The sequence below is a fragment of the Triticum aestivum genome, chromosome 4B (genome assembly GCF_018294505.1).
Source record: "Triticum aestivum cultivar Chinese Spring chromosome 4B, IWGSC CS RefSeq v2.1, whole genome shotgun sequence".
Classification (NCBI taxonomy): Eukaryota; Viridiplantae; Streptophyta; class Magnoliopsida; order Poales; family Poaceae; genus Triticum; species Triticum aestivum.
The window spans coordinates 664,829,531-664,848,254 of NC_057804.1; the positions used below are offsets into that span (position 1 = coordinate 664,829,531).

Below are 18,724 nucleotides of genomic sequence, written 5' to 3' on the forward strand. Positions count from 1 at the left end.
GATGCTCCTGTGTGCGCGAGGACCTGATCGTAAGCCGCTCGGATTGACGAGTTATTTCCAATGCGAAAACGCATGTACGCCGCACCTTTAGCTTGCTGTATAGACAGCCGGGAAGTGGAGGATGCCCAAAGGGAAGGCGTCTGTTGTAGTGCTCGGATCTCACGCACGTCAACTCAGCTCGATCGGATCAATTTCTACGACGCCGACTGATTTGATTGCAAAAGGGAAGAAGGCGTGTGTTGTACGTACTGCTTGGATTTGAGTTGATACGATTGCTGGAGGTTGCACGTATATTTCTACCTCTAGGAACCAGCCGTTACAAAACCTTACTGAGCGGTGATAGTTACAAGTCGTGGTAAATTCCAAGAGCTCCGTTGTCTGTTCACGAATATGCGTAGCAACAGATTTTACCCGGCATCTTTTGCTGTTTCGATCAGCAACATTTCCATCCCGCCACGCCGCTTCCGTCCCGCGTCCCATATACTCCTGCTAGTATATAAAACCTTCCCACATCCCCTCCGTATCTCCAGTGGGTAGCCTCTTCCTCCTCCTGCTGCATCCTGATCGACTCAAAAGCACGCGCCACAAGTCAACAACTTAATTTGATCCTTCCCTGAGATGGACCCCGCGGCCTTCGCTTCCCCTTCGTTCGACGCCTGCGTCCAAGGCAGCAGCTTCCAGCCGCTCAACCCAGAAGACGTGCGCGCATACCTCTACAAGGCTGCCGACTTCATCATGGATTACTACACCAGCGTTGAGTCCATGCCGGTTCTCCCCGACGTGAAACCCGGCTACCTACGGGACGAGCTGAGGGCGTCCCCGCCAGAACACTCGGCTCCCTTCGACGTCACCATGAAGGAGCTGAGGACATCGGTCGTCCGCGGGATGACGCACTGGGCTAGCCCCAGTTTCTTCGCGTTTTTCCCGTCCACCAACAGCGCCGCAGCCATCGCGGGGGAGCTGATCGCTTCGGCCATGAACACCGTAGGGTTCACGTGGCAGGCGGCTCCCGCGGCCACCGAGATGGAGGTGCTCGTGCTCGACTGGCTCGCCCAGCTCCTGCGCCTGCCAACCAGCTTCATGAACCGCACCAGCGTGGGGCGTGGCACCGGAGGCGGTGTCATCCTGGGGACCACTAGCGAAGCCATGCTCGTCACGCTTGTTGCTGCGCGTGACGCGGCGCTGCGGCGGATTGCCTCCAATGGCATGTCCTACATCACAAGGCTCACGGTGTACGCTACCGGCCAGACACACTCCACATTCTTCAAGGCATGCCGCCTTGCCGGCTTCGACCCTGCCAACCTCCGATCCATTCCCACCGAGCCGGAGACAGACTACGGGCTCGACCCGGCGAAGTTGCTCGAGATCATGCAGGTTGACTTCGATGCTGGTCTCGTGCCAACGTACATCTGCGCCACTGTCGGCACCACATCATCCAACGCCGTGGACCCAGTGAGCACAGTGGCCTCTGTCGCGGCCATGTTTAATGCATGGGTCCATGTCGATGCTGCTTACGCTGGCAGCGCATGCATCTGTCCGGAGTTTCGGCACCACATCGACGGTGTTGAGCGCGTGGACTCCATCAGCATGAGCCCGCACAAGTGGCTGCTCACCTGCCTTGACTGCACCTGCTTGTGGGTGCGCGACACGAACCGCCTCACGGACGCGCTGCAGACGAACCCGGAGTACCTCAAGAATGACGCTACTGAGTCCGGCGAGGTCATTGATCTCAAGGATATGCAAGTTGGCGTCGGCCGCCGCTTCCGAGGGCTCAAGCTTTGGATGGTGATGCGCACATATGGCACCGCCAAGCTTCAGCAGCACATCCGAAGCGATGTCGCGATGGCCAAGGCGTTCGAGGACCTTGTACGTGCCGATGACCGGTTTGAGATTGTAGTGCCGAGAAACTTCGCCCTCGTATGCTTCAGGATCAGAGCAAGAGGAACCATGACGGAGGAAGCCACCGATGAGGTGAACCGTGTGCTGATTAACCGGCTCAACATCTCCAGGAAGGCCTACCTAGCACACACCGTGGTTGGCAACAGATTCGTTCTACGGTTCGCGGTGGGGTCGTCGCTGCAGGAGGATCGGCACGTGAGAAGCGCCTGGGAGCTCATAAAGAAAACAACCGCCAAGATCATCGATGGGGAGGAGATCGTGCAATAAGAGCATTGGTCAATTATAATGTGTTTGACTAATTTTTAATGTTTGTGTGGAGTAATAAAATCCTTTCAATGGTGCTTCATGATCCGTGCAGTCGTTGGTTGCACGATGTATCGGTGACTGCCTTTATGCACGTGTTGTGAATCTCAGTTTGTATTATTTATTTAAGAGAGATGTGTAAATTAGTGTCGATGGTAATTTATGTCATGAATGTAAATTTATATTTCTAAACAATACATCTTGTGTGTCTTTTATCATCTATGTTAAACAAAAATGTATTTATTCATCATTACATCAATTATATGAAGGTGATTTAATGGTTATGATTTGTTTATATACCACTATATCATAACTTATTATAGGAGTGCACTGTTTTGACATTTTTTAGAGACCTATTGCTTATGGTTCGCTGATAGTAAATTAGTGTTCCCAGTAATTTATGACAAGAATGTAAATGTATATTTCTAAACCATACATGCTTATGTATCTTTAACCATCTATATCAAACAAAAATGTTGTATTCACCATCACATCAATTATTACAAGATTATTTGATGGTTATGATTTGTTTATATACCATTATGATGACTTACTATCAGAGTGCACTCTCTCGACATTGTTATGGAGATCTATTGTTTACGGTTCAGTGGTAAAAGTAGGTTCCATCAAATTAACAGCCGATGCCCCCACCAGAATAAATAAATAGCAGGTGTGTTTCTTTTAATGAAACTTTTTGTCTGTGATTTGTGTGAGACTTTTTTGTCTACCTTGTTTCTTGTTGACTATCACGTTATTTATGAAAATGCAATTTTATTGGGAAATATCCTGAGTTATCTTTATTTTACAAGAACACCAATTTAAGGACTATTTAAGAGAAAACAGTAGATCTGTCAATACTTGGCGATTGTTGAGTGATGTTAAATCATTACACATTTTTTGTGTGCCTCCTTCTAAGATTAGCATTTGCATGAGACATCATGGCGTGCCTAGTGTAGGGTTTGCCCTCTTTGCTATCTCATTAGTTAACTAACGGTAGCTAGTTACCTCATGTCTATGAGCCCTCATTACTCGAGCATTGCTTAGATTAGTTTAGGTTTTTTTTACTTTACGTTACATAACGTTTACGTGTCGTGATAGAAGGTAGCACTAAATATAATAATTTCCAAACTTAGCTTTAGGTGTACACACAACTAGAGATCATGACAAGTCTATTTGTGTTACGAGGGAATGGCTAACCTTAGCTCCTCAGGTTCAACAAATATATGGATAAACTTCCAGTAAGTACTATGTTAATCTGTGATCATCGGTAGCTATGATTGTCAAGGAAGTAGCCGACTCATCACGAGCAATTGCATGGCGGCAATGGAAACCAGCTGGTCTGAGGATAGCAACAAAACCTTCAGCGTGTCAACATCAAGCATCAACAAGAGAAGAGCGTATTGGAGATGGACAAGAAGGTCATGCCTCTGATCCTTCCTTGCCGCTGATATTCTTTATATGCTGATTACTAATGAGGCTTGTGATTGTTCTCATGGTGGCTCCTGGGGTATCATAGAGCTGCACAATTATCTAGCAAGTGTGTATGAGAAGCGTGATGCCAAGACGACTCTGTCTTATCTCAATGGTGCATGCTCTGGACCATGCCAAGCATGATCCTCAAATAACTTATCACCCTTCACTTGGTGCAGGTTCGCAAGAGGCGCAGTGTACAGGCTAGCTGTCCCATGTGGCAATGCATAGAAACGTTCGTATTTTGAAAACGAGAGCAGCATAGTGGACTTCAGCAGTGATGTGTGGGGAGGCAGAGGCAATGTAATCTGGCGGTCAGGGGCAGCGGGCGGCTGTGGAGCCGGGGCGCGAGGAGGCTGCGGGAGGGCAGCGGGACCCTTGATGGTGCCAGTGTGAAGTGCGGGGAGTGGCGCTTGCCGAGCCGCTTGACGGAGACGTTTCTCCTCCATCCGGAGGTAGGTGACGGCCTTCGCGTAGGAGGGCATGGTGAGGGAGAGGTCGGCGGCGGACTGGCCAAGGTCAGGGTGGAGGCCGCGGAGGAGGTTGGTCAGGAGGACCGAGTCGTTGATCATCTCATGCCGACGTTGCGAAGCTCATCGGAGAGAACTTTCAGCTTGGTGCAGTACTCGTCGATCGTGAGATCGTTTTGCTGCATGACGAAAAACTCCCCTTGAAGGAACATGCGGCGCTGAAGCTATGGTCGACGAAGAGGTCGCAAAATCACTTCCAGATGGCATGCATGGACGGGTCACGACAGTTCACCATGTCAAAGAGCCCATGCGAGATCGTGAGGAACATCCACTAGACAATAAAAGCATCGACGGCCAGCCACTCGTCATCGTCTTTCATGTCGCGGATGTCGATGCTCCCGTCAACATGCTCAATGAGACGATAGGAGCGAAAGAGGAGCGCGAAGTAGGTGCGCCAAGCGTTGTAGGAGGGGGAGTCGAGCTCAAGGATGACGGGAACATGGTCGTTGATGGGGAGTTCATTGAGGCGGTCGGAGGTGAAGGCGATGACGGTGGTGGAGCTGCCGAGGGAGGAGTGAGATCCCACCATGATGATGGAAAACGGCGGTGGCCGGGAGGTTGGGGAGGCTCTAGGGTTTGGCAGCGGCGGCGGCTTGGAACAAGCGGCGGCGGCGGCGTGGGAGGGTTAGGGTTTGGTGTGGCGGCAGCGTGGGAGGGTTAGGATTTGGTGCGGCGGCGGCGGCTTGGGGAGCAAGCGGCGACGACGGCAGGAGAGAGGAGGCGGTGGCGGCCTAGGGCGAAAGCGATGGAGATCGGTAGAAAACTGGTACCATGTAGAAGACTATAGGATGCAGCTCAATTGTATTCATCGGAGTCTGTTACAATATATACAGGTGGTGTCTTGCGTGACAAGCCAACTAGCCCCTACAATATCTCTAGGAATCAACTATACAAGACTAGAGATAATAGGAGAAGCAGTCGATAATAAATACAGAGATATCACGTTTCAACAGGCAGCACCTGCTTGCTAGAATAAGCTTGTCCTAAAGTGTTTTGCTTGGCACTATAGCATGTGTGCGCCATGTTGACCTAGTAGTGTGTGACGCCATGCTCCTCTAGTCGTGGGATGGCGTGCCAAGTGTGTGGATCGTGTGGTGTTGGGTTGCGAACACACACATATTAGAATAAAATGAAAACGCACCAAAAAGTCGCAAGCCCTCAGTTGGCAACCCAAATTCTCCTATGTGATCATCGAACTCTGTGATCTGGTAGGTCGGGCCAGATTTCCAACATATTGCCCTGTTGCGGCAATGAAAAGATCATCACCAGAAATCAATAGAACATTTTTTCTAGAGTATTAGAATGATGTAAATTCCCGTGGCGGGGCCACTGGTCAGACGATAACACATTGAAACATATAGCTACATCGTCTGTAGAACCAACTACTAGAAAAAGAAGCACTCCCCGCAAGTGGTTGTGACCGAGGGCCATTGTCAGATTCTGCTATGGCCTATGGAGTCTCAGACGAGGCGACCACAATGGCAATTGTGGATCCTGCTTCCCATGGCCACAGTTGCGGGCTGCTTGGGCTTAGTGCCTTTTTGTGTGTGTGTGTGTTTCACGCAATTCCTTCTCCGACGGCGTCTTCCGCGGCGGCGGCGGCTCAAGGAGACGAACAATGGCAATTCTGTGCAGGGATCTCCGAGGTCTTGTTTGTATTTTTTATTTCTATAAAGCGTCGAGACAGTTGGTGCTTTTGGAGCATTCACTAGTGCAGAATCGGGCTACAGCACCGGTTCGTAAAGACCTTTAGTGCCGGTTCTGTAACCGGCACTAAAGGATGGGGACTACAGGTCTACCCTTTAGTTCCGGTTCAACACGAACCGGCACTAAAGGGTCGCCATGTGGCATGAGCCTGCGCGGGTGCTGGAAGACCTTTAGTACACCAACCGGTACTAAAAGGTATAGGGGGTTCTGGGTTATATGTTTTTTCCTTTAATTTTGTGTTTTCCATTTAATTCTTTTTCATTTGCTGGTATTTTACGATACTACATATTGTACACGTTATGCATATATATAAATAGAATTTCTCGTAAAACCGATCATATATATATAGTATATATAGTATCACATGGTAGTATATGAGATATGTGAGGTAACTACCACCGGATAGTAGGATGGATTTTCCCTATATATATATATATATATATATATATATATATATATAGCACCGGGCTATAGCACCGGCACTAATGGTCACATTAGTGCCGGTCCAGTTACAAACCGAGACTAATGTGCTTCACATTAGGCCCTTTTTCTACTAGTGCATATACATGTATATATATATATAATTTGGTATATACAATTTCTCCTACATGGAGGCATTACGACGGTGGTAGCGGGTAATGAAATTCTCCTTTGGGATCTATGAACTGGTCGAGCAAAAATTCCGTTATTTCTTCTTGAATTGCTCGTACGCGATCCGCTAGTAGGAGCTTCTCCCACACGCCCTTGAACTTTAAAGAAGGAGATCAAATATGCATGTATTAGTTGTGTGTATATATATTAGATATCGATAATGATGTAAAAATTGTGAATAGTATTCTGACAAACGTACCCATTGCTGTCTTTCAGGTCTACTCCTTTCGGACGCCATCATGCGAATGTTCTCGCAAATGTAGTATGTACATAAATCATTTCCCGGCAACTGCTTCATGCACCTTACGAGAATATAATTTAATCAGATAATAATTAATCAAGCATGATAAATAATGGTATTGAAACTAGAATTAAAGAGATGATAGCTAGCTAGTACTACTTAATTAATTATACCTTGAGTCGATACCAATACAGTTTTTCTTTCCATTCGCCTGGAACCTCTTTCCTAAACTTTTGCCAAGCCCTGCCCTCCGGCAAATAAAATGAATAAAGGAGTTATTAATTAGTTGATATCAGGAAATGACGAACTAAAGAGGCCGACATATAGTTCGGTAATGATTGAAATTACCTATTGACTATCCCCTTCACGATTTCATACTGCTCGACTGGTTTAAGTAGCGAGTCCAGAACTTCAACTTCGGCATCTTCAACTCGAATGATTATCAAGATTCAGTGGAAACTGCATTCACACATGTTTGCATGTATAAATTAAGCGGGCATGTGCATAACACTCATCAACTACCCTAAACCCTGTACACTTATTAATTAACATCTAGCTAGGTAAGCAAAAACAGAATTTGTAATACAAGACAGTGTGACTCACCCGAAGTTGTAAGGAAATAGTATATCTCGATTGGTGTTTAGGCGCTTCAAGAACTCTAGGAAGCTATTCTCTGCATCATCTCGATAGAATGGCTCTGACCATGTCTCTTGATTAACGGTATTTGTGTCAATGAACTCAATGCCATAGCGTCCAACTTTTTTCATTTCATAGGTCTTCATTCTACATAATACCACAGAAAATAATATAATGAGGATAATTACAGGTAATGATCAACGAGCACTACAGCTAGCTTGAGACTTAAATTACAGAAAGAAATCACTTACAGACAATAGCAACTGATGATAAATTTGTCGAGTGCGTCTTAATTGAATAATAGTTATGTAAACTCAACATACAGAGCATCCTCATGGTGGTAATGATCTGCCTTGACTTTCACCATGAGGGACTCTCGATTGGTAGTCTTGGTAATTTTCATGTACCATTCATGCAATTCATACATTCTCGTTGAGAGGTTCTTGACCTCCTCAGGCTTGACCAAAGGTTCGCCATGGGCATATATCTGTTTTAGTTCCTGCTCTTTAAAGTATACATGGGCTCGAGCGCTAGGAGTTATTCTACAGTGCATCCGATCTCTGCAGCCTGCCTTCTATGATCGTCGGTTATTACCAGATGATCGGCCGCACTGGCACTCATGTGTGTTGGTACAATGAGTGGGGGGATCCATTGCACTGCCTGTTCTCCCATCTAGGGAACAGTTTTGCCGCTTATTTTGGCAGCTGCTTGGCTGGAGCTCGAGCTCGACTCCTTCTTTTGTTGTGCTTGATATGCCTTCCCGATTTGGCGCCCATAGTCTGAGTCAACAAGCTTGGAAGCTGGTGGTTGAGCCATACAAATAAATTGGTCAATGGCATGCTCAGGCACTTTCTCCTTTGGCGGCGGTGGCGGTTTCGGTCGAAAATGGACGTCCAATTGTCTCCTGCATTCGGCTTCGCTTTCCTCTTCGCTCATGTCGTAAGGCCTCTTCGGAAGAGGCGCGAGGCTTGGACCATATTGGAATCTCTTTCCTCCTGTACTTGTACCGCTAGCCGCAATAGATGCGGTGGCTCTCTTCTACTGTTGCTTAGGCGGCAGTGCCCGCTGAGGCGGCGGAGACGGCTTTTGTGGTGCCTGACTTGGAGGAGGAGGCCTGGGCTGACGCGGTGCTGGACTTGGAGGAGGAGGAGTGGGCTCACGCGGTGCCGGACTTGGAGGAGGAGGAGTGGCCTCACGCGTTGGCGGACTTGGAGGAGCAGGAGTATGCAGAGGCGGTGGCTAACTTGGAGGAGGTGGAGTTGACTGCTGACGCAATGGCAGACTTGGAGGAGGAGCCGACTGATGTGGTGTCGGTGGCCTTGGAAAGACGATGCAATTCTTTCTCCATTGAACGTACGATGTAATGCCTCTCCTAGTGTGCGCTCGTCGTCACCTCCAGGAATGTCAAGTTATAGCCCTCAATATTCTTCCACCACTTCATCAACCGCGACATGAGCATAGTCAGCTGGAATCGGATTGCAATGGAAGGTTGCTTCAGGGGGATTTTTATAAGCAACGCCGTCCGCCACCTTGATGGATATGTTCTTCATTTTGAAGTGTAGCTCACAATTAGTGTTATCAAGGATGTCATCCACAGGGTATCTATCCAGCAGTAGTGCCTCATGGCCTGGTGCGGAACCCACACTACTTCTCGGCATGGATGGGACGGTGCTATCCAATGCTGCATCCGCTAGCTCCTGCCGCTGCAGAGACCCCCTTCCCTAGCTGATTTTGTCGATCTACTGCTGCTGCTGCTGGAATTGGAGTGCCAACTTCGCGTGCGAAAGTTCTAGGCCTGTAAGGCGTTCTGCTTCCTGCTTCCTCTACTCCTCCTCCAGCTTCCTTTTCTTCTTCTCCTCCATCTTCTTTCTCACGCGACTTCTGTAGTCGGCGTTCCAGTCTGCAAACTCCTCATGCCACGGAACAACGTCTTTGCCTCGTGTTCTTCCCGGGTGTTCAGGATTTCCCAGGGCGCGCGTGAGTTCGTCGTTCTCTCTGTTGGGCGTGAACACCCCTGTTCGAGCCTCTTATATTGCAACAAGTATTTTGACGTCGGCTCCTTTAAGACTTGCCTTCTTCAAAACCTGGCCTGTCTTTGGGTCCAATGCCCCCTCCCCCCCATGCATATAGAACCAAGTCCTGCACCTGGGGGCCAACTCAATTAAATTGGACTGACCCCTGCATCCAGCATCTCTTGCTCAGACTTATCCCACTTAGGCCAGGCCACCATGTAGCCACCTGGCCCCAACCTATGGAAATGCTCCTTTTTCGCAGCATTGATCGTGTTCATTCTCGACAGTTCCTTAGCTAATTCCGATTCCTTGAATTTCACGAAAGCTGGCCAGATCTTTTTGCTTCTCCAGTGTTCCCATGAATTCTGGAGTCTTCTTTCCTCCTTCGACGTACTTGACACATATAGTTTTCTTGTAGTTGTTTCAATGCAACTGCCATCTTCCTAAGAGCAGCGTTCTTGACTTTCTGCACATCTTCAGCTGTGAAATGATCTGGTAGCGTGAAATGTGACATGAGAGATTCCCAAAGCAGTTTGCTTGCTCTATCGTCAACAAAAGTAAGATTCGGAGGGCTGAAAAAAGAAAGATCGATTCATTAATATATACAAAATCATTTAAAACACGTGAGGATCACCAGATGCCTGCTTCTATAAACGTACCTCACCGGTACTTGCTATTTCAAGATCATTATCATAGTTCTAAACTTTATCAATTGGGTCGTCTCGATCGAATATCATATCACCCTCCACCGGTATTGTTCAGATACTGGGAGCCGTCATCTTCTTCATTCTGATCATCTCTCCAGCTCAGGGAGCGTACGAGCTCGAACATAGCCTCTTCTCCTTCTCTGCCGGTATTGTCCGCCATAGGTTTTATTTAACTAATCCAGAAGAAATATAAAACAATTTAGTACCCATCTCAAACAATAGTAGATAATTGATATGCATCTCGACTAACAGTAGATAATATATATGCATCTCGAAAGATAAAACTGAATCATAATAGATAATTAATATGCATCATCGAATATAATCTTGAATACATCGTCTCGAATATTATCGAATAATATATATAATCTCGAATACATCGTCTCGAATATTATCGAATACATCACTAGCTAGCTAATATTATCGAATACATCACTAACTAGCTAATATAGATCGAATACTATCGAATAATCTAGTTCACTTGCGGTTCCTGAGGCGCGGGCGGTGGACACCCAAAGAGAAGGAACCATCACAGGATCATAGCTCGGGTGAGATCCCCGAAGAACCTGCCAGGTATTGGAGAACCTGGCATCCATAGCAGCCGTGTAGCGATGGACGTGCTCGTCCTCCTCCCTGACACGGCGACGTACCACTTCCGGCAGGGCCGGCTCCCTCCGCACCGAAAGTGGCCCATGCGAATGCCATCAAAGGAGCTCCGGGTCGATGACAGGACCCGGGGCCGAGTTCCTCACCAAGCGGCGCGGCCCTAAAGGTAGCACCTCCCAATGCCAGCCCGGCGGAGCCCAGTCCCAGACATGGCTCCTCTGAAGCAGGACGTCGTCGCGAATGGCTCAACAGTGAGTATGCGGGCCGGGCATCATTGACGTCGAGAACAAATACTATATGCAAATGTAACATTTTTTAAAATGATTGGATTGTGAGTTCTTATATACAAATTCTACATGCAAATGTAACATAACGGATTCTCTTAAAAAATTCTATATATCTAAAATTCATCTAACATCTCTATAACTAAAAGTATAAAAAACTAAAAAAAACATGCATCTAACATTTATATATCTAATTCATCTAACATTTCTATAACTAAAAGTTTTAAAAAACTAAAAACAGAAAAATTGAAAATAAGTAAATATGTGCGTGTGTGTGTGCGTTTGTTCGATCGGGAGGGCGGCCATGGCGGCAGGGCTCATAGCGGGGCGTCGGGGGCAACAACGACGATGGCGATGGTGACGGCGACGGCGTGTGAGCTCGAGGGAGGGGCGGCGCGTGACGGGGGCGGTGAGCTGCGCATCGGGGGCGGCGGGCGCGGCGCGACGGGGGACGGCGTGGGTGGCGCGTCGGGTGCGGCGACAGCGTGGGCGGCGACGGCATCGATCGGGGCAGGCGGTGCGTTGTCGACGGAGAGGAAGAAACAAAGGAAGAACATAGGGAAGCTGATTTTTTTCAAGTGTTGTATATATAGGATGGACCTTTAGTACTGGTTGTAGCCACCAGCCGGTACTAAAGGTTGTAGCCACCAGCAGGTACTAAAGGTCTGTTTTGGCCAGGCCTAGCGGCGGGAAGCGACCCCCTTTAGTACTGGGTCATGGCTGCAACCGGTACTAAAGACCCCCCCCCCTTTAGTACCGATTGGAGCCACGACCCAGTACTAAAGGGGGTGCGCTGGCCCAGGTGCGGTGCGCAAGTTTAGTCCACCTCGTTAGCCGAGGGGCGACCACACTGGTTTATAAGCCCCAGTGCGGTAGGTCTCTCGAGCTCCTTTCTAAGCAGGCCCTTGTGGCCTAAACAATCTGTGCTGCCCCGTTGGGCCTACTGGGCTAGCGGGCCTGCATCCTGGCCCAACTACAGGTTGGGTTTCTTGTTGTATGCAGGCCACTTTGGCCCAGTAGGCGGGCTTTTTTTCTTTTTTCTTTTCTGATTTATTTATTTTCTTTTATTTATTTCTGAGTTGTTTTTTGCTGTATTTAGAATTTCTTTGTGAATATTTTTTCTTTAGGTACCAAAAATTACAAACTTTCTGTTAGTGTCAGTAGTTTTCAAATTTGAATAGTTTAAATTTGAAATATTTAAAATTTGTGTGAATCACTAGTTTGGGAATAACTTTACTTTAAAAATAGTTTTTTCAGTGATTAGTTTTTCTTATGTTTAATATTAGTGTGTTTTATCATTATATTTAATTTGGTAATACTTAGGTTATTTAAAAAATGAAATGCCTTTGTAATAGATGAGTTTTTGTGCGAAACCCGGATACTTCGAAAGAGATTGTCCATTTTGTACACGAAGTGGATCTAGTTTTGCAGTAACCCTCTCTACTTTTTTGCACATGCTATGTTGGTGAAATGATGATGCCAACTTTCAACCTTTTCAGACATCATTTGTAGTGCTTTTCAATTTCAGGGTCATTTACCTCCAAAAAATCAGTAAATGCATAAAAAATAGCAAATGATGTTAGAAAGGGTTGAAAGTTCATGATGTGGCTTTGAATGGGGCATACTGAACACACAAAAATCCTGGAGTTGTAATAAGCTAAAAAAATGAATTGCCTTTGTAACAGATGTGTTTTCGTCCAAAACCCGATACTTCGAAAGAGATTGTCCATTTTATACACGAAGTGCATCTAGTTTTTGCCGTAACCCTCTAAACTTTTTTGCACATGCTATGTGGGGTGAAATGTTGATACCATGCCAACTTTCAACCTTTTCAGAGTTCATTTGTAGTGCTTTTCAATTTCAGGGTCATTTAGCTCAAAAAAATCAGTAAATGAGCTTAAATTAGCAAATGAAGTCAGAAAGGTACACGTTTGTCGGAAGCACAAAAGTACACGTTTCAAATGCAAAACACGTAAGCACCCTAACTATTACAAAGATTCCCAATTGTCTTTGGGTGTGAAACTTTTTCTTCGTGTGTGTCCCTTTGTGCCATAACCATGGACAATCTTCATCATTTAACTGGATGCTCGGGTCAATATTCACTGTGAAGGGAGCAATTTCATGAAACTTTTCATACTCTTCTGACATGTCTGTCTTGTCATCCACTCCCACGATGTTTCCTTTTCTTGAAAGAACTATGTGGCGCTTTGGCTCATCGTATGATGTATTCGCTTCCTTATCTTTTCTTTTTCTCGGCTAGGTAGACTTGTCCTTCACATAGAAAACCTGCGCCACATCATTGGCTACGACGAATGGTTCGTCTGTGTACGCAAAATTGTTGAGATCCACTATTGTTATTCCATACTGCGGGTTGTCCTTTTACGCCGCCTCCTGTCATATTGACCCATTTGCACCAAAACAAAGGGAACTTCAAATCACCTCCATAGTCAAGTTCCCATATCTCCTCTATGTAACCATAATATGAGTCCTTTCCCCTACTGGTTGCTGCATCAAAGCGGAGACCACTATTTTGGTTGGTGCTCTTTTTATCTTGGGCGATCATGTAAAATGTATTCCCATTTATCTCGTACCCTTTGAAAGTCATTATATTCGAAGATGGTAACTGGGACAACAAGTACATTTCATCTTCAATAGCGGCATCATGCATGGCACGTGTCTGCAACCAACCTGCAAAAGTCCTCGTTTATTCACGTGTAATCCAGTCTTCAGACTGCTCCGGGTATTTCGAGCTTAGAATATTCTTGTGTTCCTCCATATATGGAGCCACCAAGGCAGAATTTTGTAGAACTCTGTAGTATGCTTTAGTCAGAGAATGCCCGTCCATACATATTATTTGATCCGGTCCTAGCGTGCCATTTCCACTTAGCCTACCCTTATGCCGCGATTCAGGAACACCAATCGGCTTAAGGTCAGGAATAAAGTCAACACAAAACTCAATGATTGAGGGAGTCCTGGATTAGGGGGTACTCGGACAGCCGGACTATATGCTTATGCCGGACTATTGGACTATGAAGATACAAGATTGAAGACTTCGTCCCGTGTCCGGGTGGGACTCTCCTTTGTGTGGAAGGCAAGCTTGGCGATTCGGATATGTAGATCTCCTCTGTAACCGACTCTGTGTAACCCTACCCCCTCCGGTGTCTATATAAACCGGAGGGTTTAGTCCGTAGGACAAGAACAATCATAATCATAGGCTAGCTTCTAGGGTTTAGCGTCTACGATCTCGTGGTAGATCGACTCTTGTAATACTCATATCATCAAGATCAATCAAGCAGGAAGTAGGGTATTACCTCCATAGAGAGGGCCCGAACCTGGGTAAACATTGTGTCGCCCCGCCTCCTATTACCATTAGCCTTAGACGCACAGTTCAGGACCCCCTACCTGAGATCCGCCGGTTTTGACACCGACATTGGTGCTTTCATTGAGAGTTCCACTGTGTCGTCACCATAAGGCTTGATGGTTCCTTCAATCATCTACAACAATGCACTCCAGGGTGAGGTTTTCCTCCCCGGACAGATCTTCGTATTCGGCGGCTTCGCATTGCGGGCCAACTCGCTTGGCCATCTTGAGCAGATCGATAGCTACGCCCCTGGCCATTAGGTCAGGTTTGGAAACCTGAACTACACTACCGACATCCGCGGAAACTTGATCTTCGATGGATTCGAGCCCATGTCAGGTGCGTCGTACAGTCATGATGAGCATGACTTAGATCTGCCATCAGACGGTGTTCAGGAGAACGCACCTGCAGTTGCCCTGGCCTTAGATCCGGAGCAGATCGTGCCGTCTGAGGACGGGAGGATAGACCCCGCCACGGCGGCCGCACACTCATCGGCGGTAGAGCTGAACACAGACTTCGCCTCGCATGAGGTCTGCGTCATTGGACCCTCGGACTCGTCTCCGGCCATAGGCTCCGAACCGCGCACATCCATGCCTATCGAACCTGATTAGGCACCGATCAAGTTTACCTCCGCGAATATCTTTCAGCACTCGCCCTTGGGTGACATGCTAAATTCGTTGAAATCTCTCTCTCTGTCAGGAGATTCCTGGCCGAACTATGTCCGGCTCGAGTGGGAAGGGGACGATGAAGAAATTCGTTTCCCACCCACTTAATAGCCACTGTCGACGACTCAACTGACATGCTTGATTTTGACTCCGAACACATCGACGGTATGAATGATGATGCCAGAGAAGAACAGGAACCACCGCCCATAGGGCGCTGGACGGCCACCTCATCATATGATATATACATGGTGGATACACCCAAAGAAAACAACGACGAGGAACGGAAGGAAGCAACGGAGGATAATCGTCTTGAGAAGCAACCAAAGCACCGACATCACCGACGCCGCTCTAAATCCTGCCACAGCAAAAACAGCAAGAACGACACAAGGAAGAATAATACCTCGGTCGAATCAAAAGATAACGACGACCCCATGGACCCAGCAATGGAGCAGGATGAGCCAGGGGACGGCGAACATAGTCCGGGGCCGCTGTCCGATCACAGCAATGCCGAAGATAAAACTTATAAACCTGTCTCCGGAAAGGAGAACAGTCTGGACGACGATGCACTCATCATCCCGGAAAAGCACTTGGAACAAGAAGACCTCCACAAAAGGCTTATCGCCGCCCGGATGAGCTTGAAGAAGCAAAAGCAAAGGCTTAAAGCCACGCAGGATACGCTCAACCGCGGATGGAACAAAGTGCTCGACACTAATGAAAAACACGGTGGCGACCGCCACACCAAGAGCTACCCAAAGCGCAAGGTACTACCCGAATTTGACGACGAGGCTATAGAGCCCATCCCGCCGAAAAACAATACGGCCGATCTGCCGGACCGACCACCCCGTGGCCAAGACAAAGCGGTTCATGATGCCACACACAAAGTCAGCTCACGATCTACGAGAGCACCTGGACAAAAAAATTGGTATGGCCAGGTCCATTTATGGATCTAGGAAGCATGCTCCCACGCAGGATCACGACCACCAAAACGACCATACTGATCGAATACCAGCTCGGAATCAACACCGAACACTACATCCGTCAGAAGCATGCCATGACACATCCAAATATAGGGGTGCCGCGCACCCCCTGTGCTTCACCGATGAGGTGCTGGATCATGAATTTTCAAAGGGGTTTAAACCCGTAAACATAGAGGCATACGACAGAATGACAGACCCTGCAGTCTGGATCGAGGACTTCATTCTTCACATCCATATGGCTCGCGGAGACGATCTCCACGCCATCAAATACCTACCCCTCAAGTTGAAAGGACCAGCTCGGTACTGGTTGAAAAGCCTCCCCGAAAACTCCATTGGAAGTTGGGAGGAACTTGAGGATGCTTTCAGGGCTAACTTTCAAGGGACATATGTCCGGCCTCCAGATGCAGATGATTTAAGTCACATAATCCAACAACCCGGAGAGTCAGCCTGTAAGCTTTGGAACAGGTTTCTCACTAAGAAGAACCAAATTGTTGATTGCCCGGATGCTGAAGCCTTAGCGGCTTTCAAACATAGTGTCTGGGACGAATGGCTTGCCAGATACCTTAGCCAGAAAAACCAAGGACAATGGCAGCCCTCGCAAGCCTTATGACCCACTTTTGCGCGGGCAAGGACAGTTAGTTGGCCCACAGTGGTACCAGCGGCCCAGGCACATCCGAAGTTAGAGACGGCAATGGAAAGCCGCGACGCAATAAAAACAAGCGTCGAAATAATGAGAATATCCCAGACAACACGGCGGTAAACGCCGGATTCAAGGGCTCTCGACCCAGTCAACGGAAAAAGCCATTCAAAGGCAGCAGAGATGGACCATCCAGCCTAAATAAAATTCTAGACAGATCATGTCAGATTCACGGCACCCCCGAGAAACCTGCGATTATACCAACAGAGAATGCTGGGTCTTCAAGCAGGCCGGCAAGCTAGACACCGAACACAAGGGGAGGGAGCCGCCAAGTGAAGACGAGGACGAACCTCACCAGAAAAAATTTCCACCAGAGGTCAAATCAGTGAACATGATCTACGTCACCCACATACCAAAGAGGAAGCGCAAACGCGCACTCCAAGACATATACGCTATCGAGACCGTCGCCCCCAAATCCAACCCATGGTCGGCCTACCCGATCACTTCCGATCGCAGGGATCATCCGACTAGTATCTGGCATGGAGGTTCTACTGCCTTGGTGCTCGATCCAATAATTGACGGATACCATCTCACCCGAGTCCTAATGGACGGCGGCAGTAGTCTCAATCTGATATATCAGGACACTGTCCGCAAAATGGGGATAGACCCATCAAGAATTATCCAAAGCAGTACTACCTTTAAAGGAGTAATACCAGGCATAGAGGCCCGCTGTACGGGCTCTCTAACACTAGAAGTTGTATTCGGTTCTCCCAACAACTTCCGAAGCGAAGAACTAATCTTCGACATCGCTCCATTCTGAAGCGGCTATCACACACTACTCAGAAGAATGACCTTCGCTCGTTTTAAACTTAAGATGCCCGGTCCACATGGCGTCATCACAACCAGCGGAAATACAGAGCATTCTTTGAGCGCGGAAGAATATGTGGCGGCTTTAGCCGATGAACCATTGAACGGCCTCTCCATCGCGAATAGATGATCGGTCGTCGAGACCGCGGACATGGCTACACGTGTCCGGCGCACCACTAGTTGTAGCAGCCCAGATAAACCTGAGCTTGGTCGGTGGATATGCCCCCATATGTGGTGCTATGGGCTGCCCGCATGTAAAAGGGTCCATAGTTCGGCTCGACCCTATTCTTACACAATAGATTGAATTTTCATGGTTCATTAAGAATAACCAACTTTTAGCACGATCACACCAGATTCTTTCACCTGGGTTTTTCTTTTTTTATAGATGATCATCATGCTACACCCTTCCAGGATACGGCACAACAGAGACAAAGGCGGAGATGTGCAGCAGGGCCCCGTCCAAAGGTTTCTTTTTGGATTAAGACCCTATGTAAACCTTTTTTATTGTCTCTTGTTGCCCCACACCCTCTGGATACTTAAAACAACCAAGAGGGACACTGGCGTTATTGACAAGCTTTTTCGTCACGCCAGATTAATGTACGTACCTGGAAATTCAGGGCTCATTATCGAGGGTGCTACTCTACCCAGTATATGTTGTAAAGTCCGAATACCTTCAGGAGTGTTCGGCGTCGTGAGTTTGGCCTTATATGCATTAGCTCTGAATCATGTCTTTTGTCAATAGTTGGGTTTGCCTGGCTCCCGTGTTTTGCTACCTTACGTTCCGCTCTATCGTCTAAGGTGGCACCAGGAGAACTACTGCGATTGTGCCTTGGTTCATCTGGATGAGCACCTTAGTAGAGAAAGCTAAAAACTGACTGTCATGATAAAGCGAGAGACTGGTCAACCACTCGATGACTCAGTGGAATCTTCGTGATTCCTCCGCATTAACGAAGGACCGATTTCCCAGTCACGTATGTACGCGCCCCGTATTCGGATGAACGCGGACATACCAGGGGCTATATAGTAGCCCCACCGTCAAACTCCTAGAGCTATTCTTCGATTTCCTTGCTTGCGAGATCAAAAACTGGGTCTCTAACAAAGAAATCTGCTCACGGTACTTCTTACCTCAAAACTTTTATTGGGTTTGGGAGAATAAGAATTCCAATTTGAATGT

The 18,724-nt window shown here is 47.4% G+C and overlaps 1 protein-coding gene across 1 annotated transcript; it reads left to right on the top strand.

Annotated features, from left to right (window-relative positions):
- The first annotated feature begins 618 nt into the window (after positions 1-618).
- On the top strand, positions 619-2,166 carry LOC123089776 (tryptophan decarboxylase 1-like). The gene is made up of 2 exons (XM_044511361.1): positions 619-1,403; positions 1,524-2,166. Exons 1-2 carry the CDS (start codon positions 619-621, stop codon positions 2,164-2,166), a joined length of 1,428 nt encoding a protein of 475 aa, XP_044367296.1.
- The last annotated feature ends 16,558 nt before the right edge of the window (positions 2,167-18,724 follow it).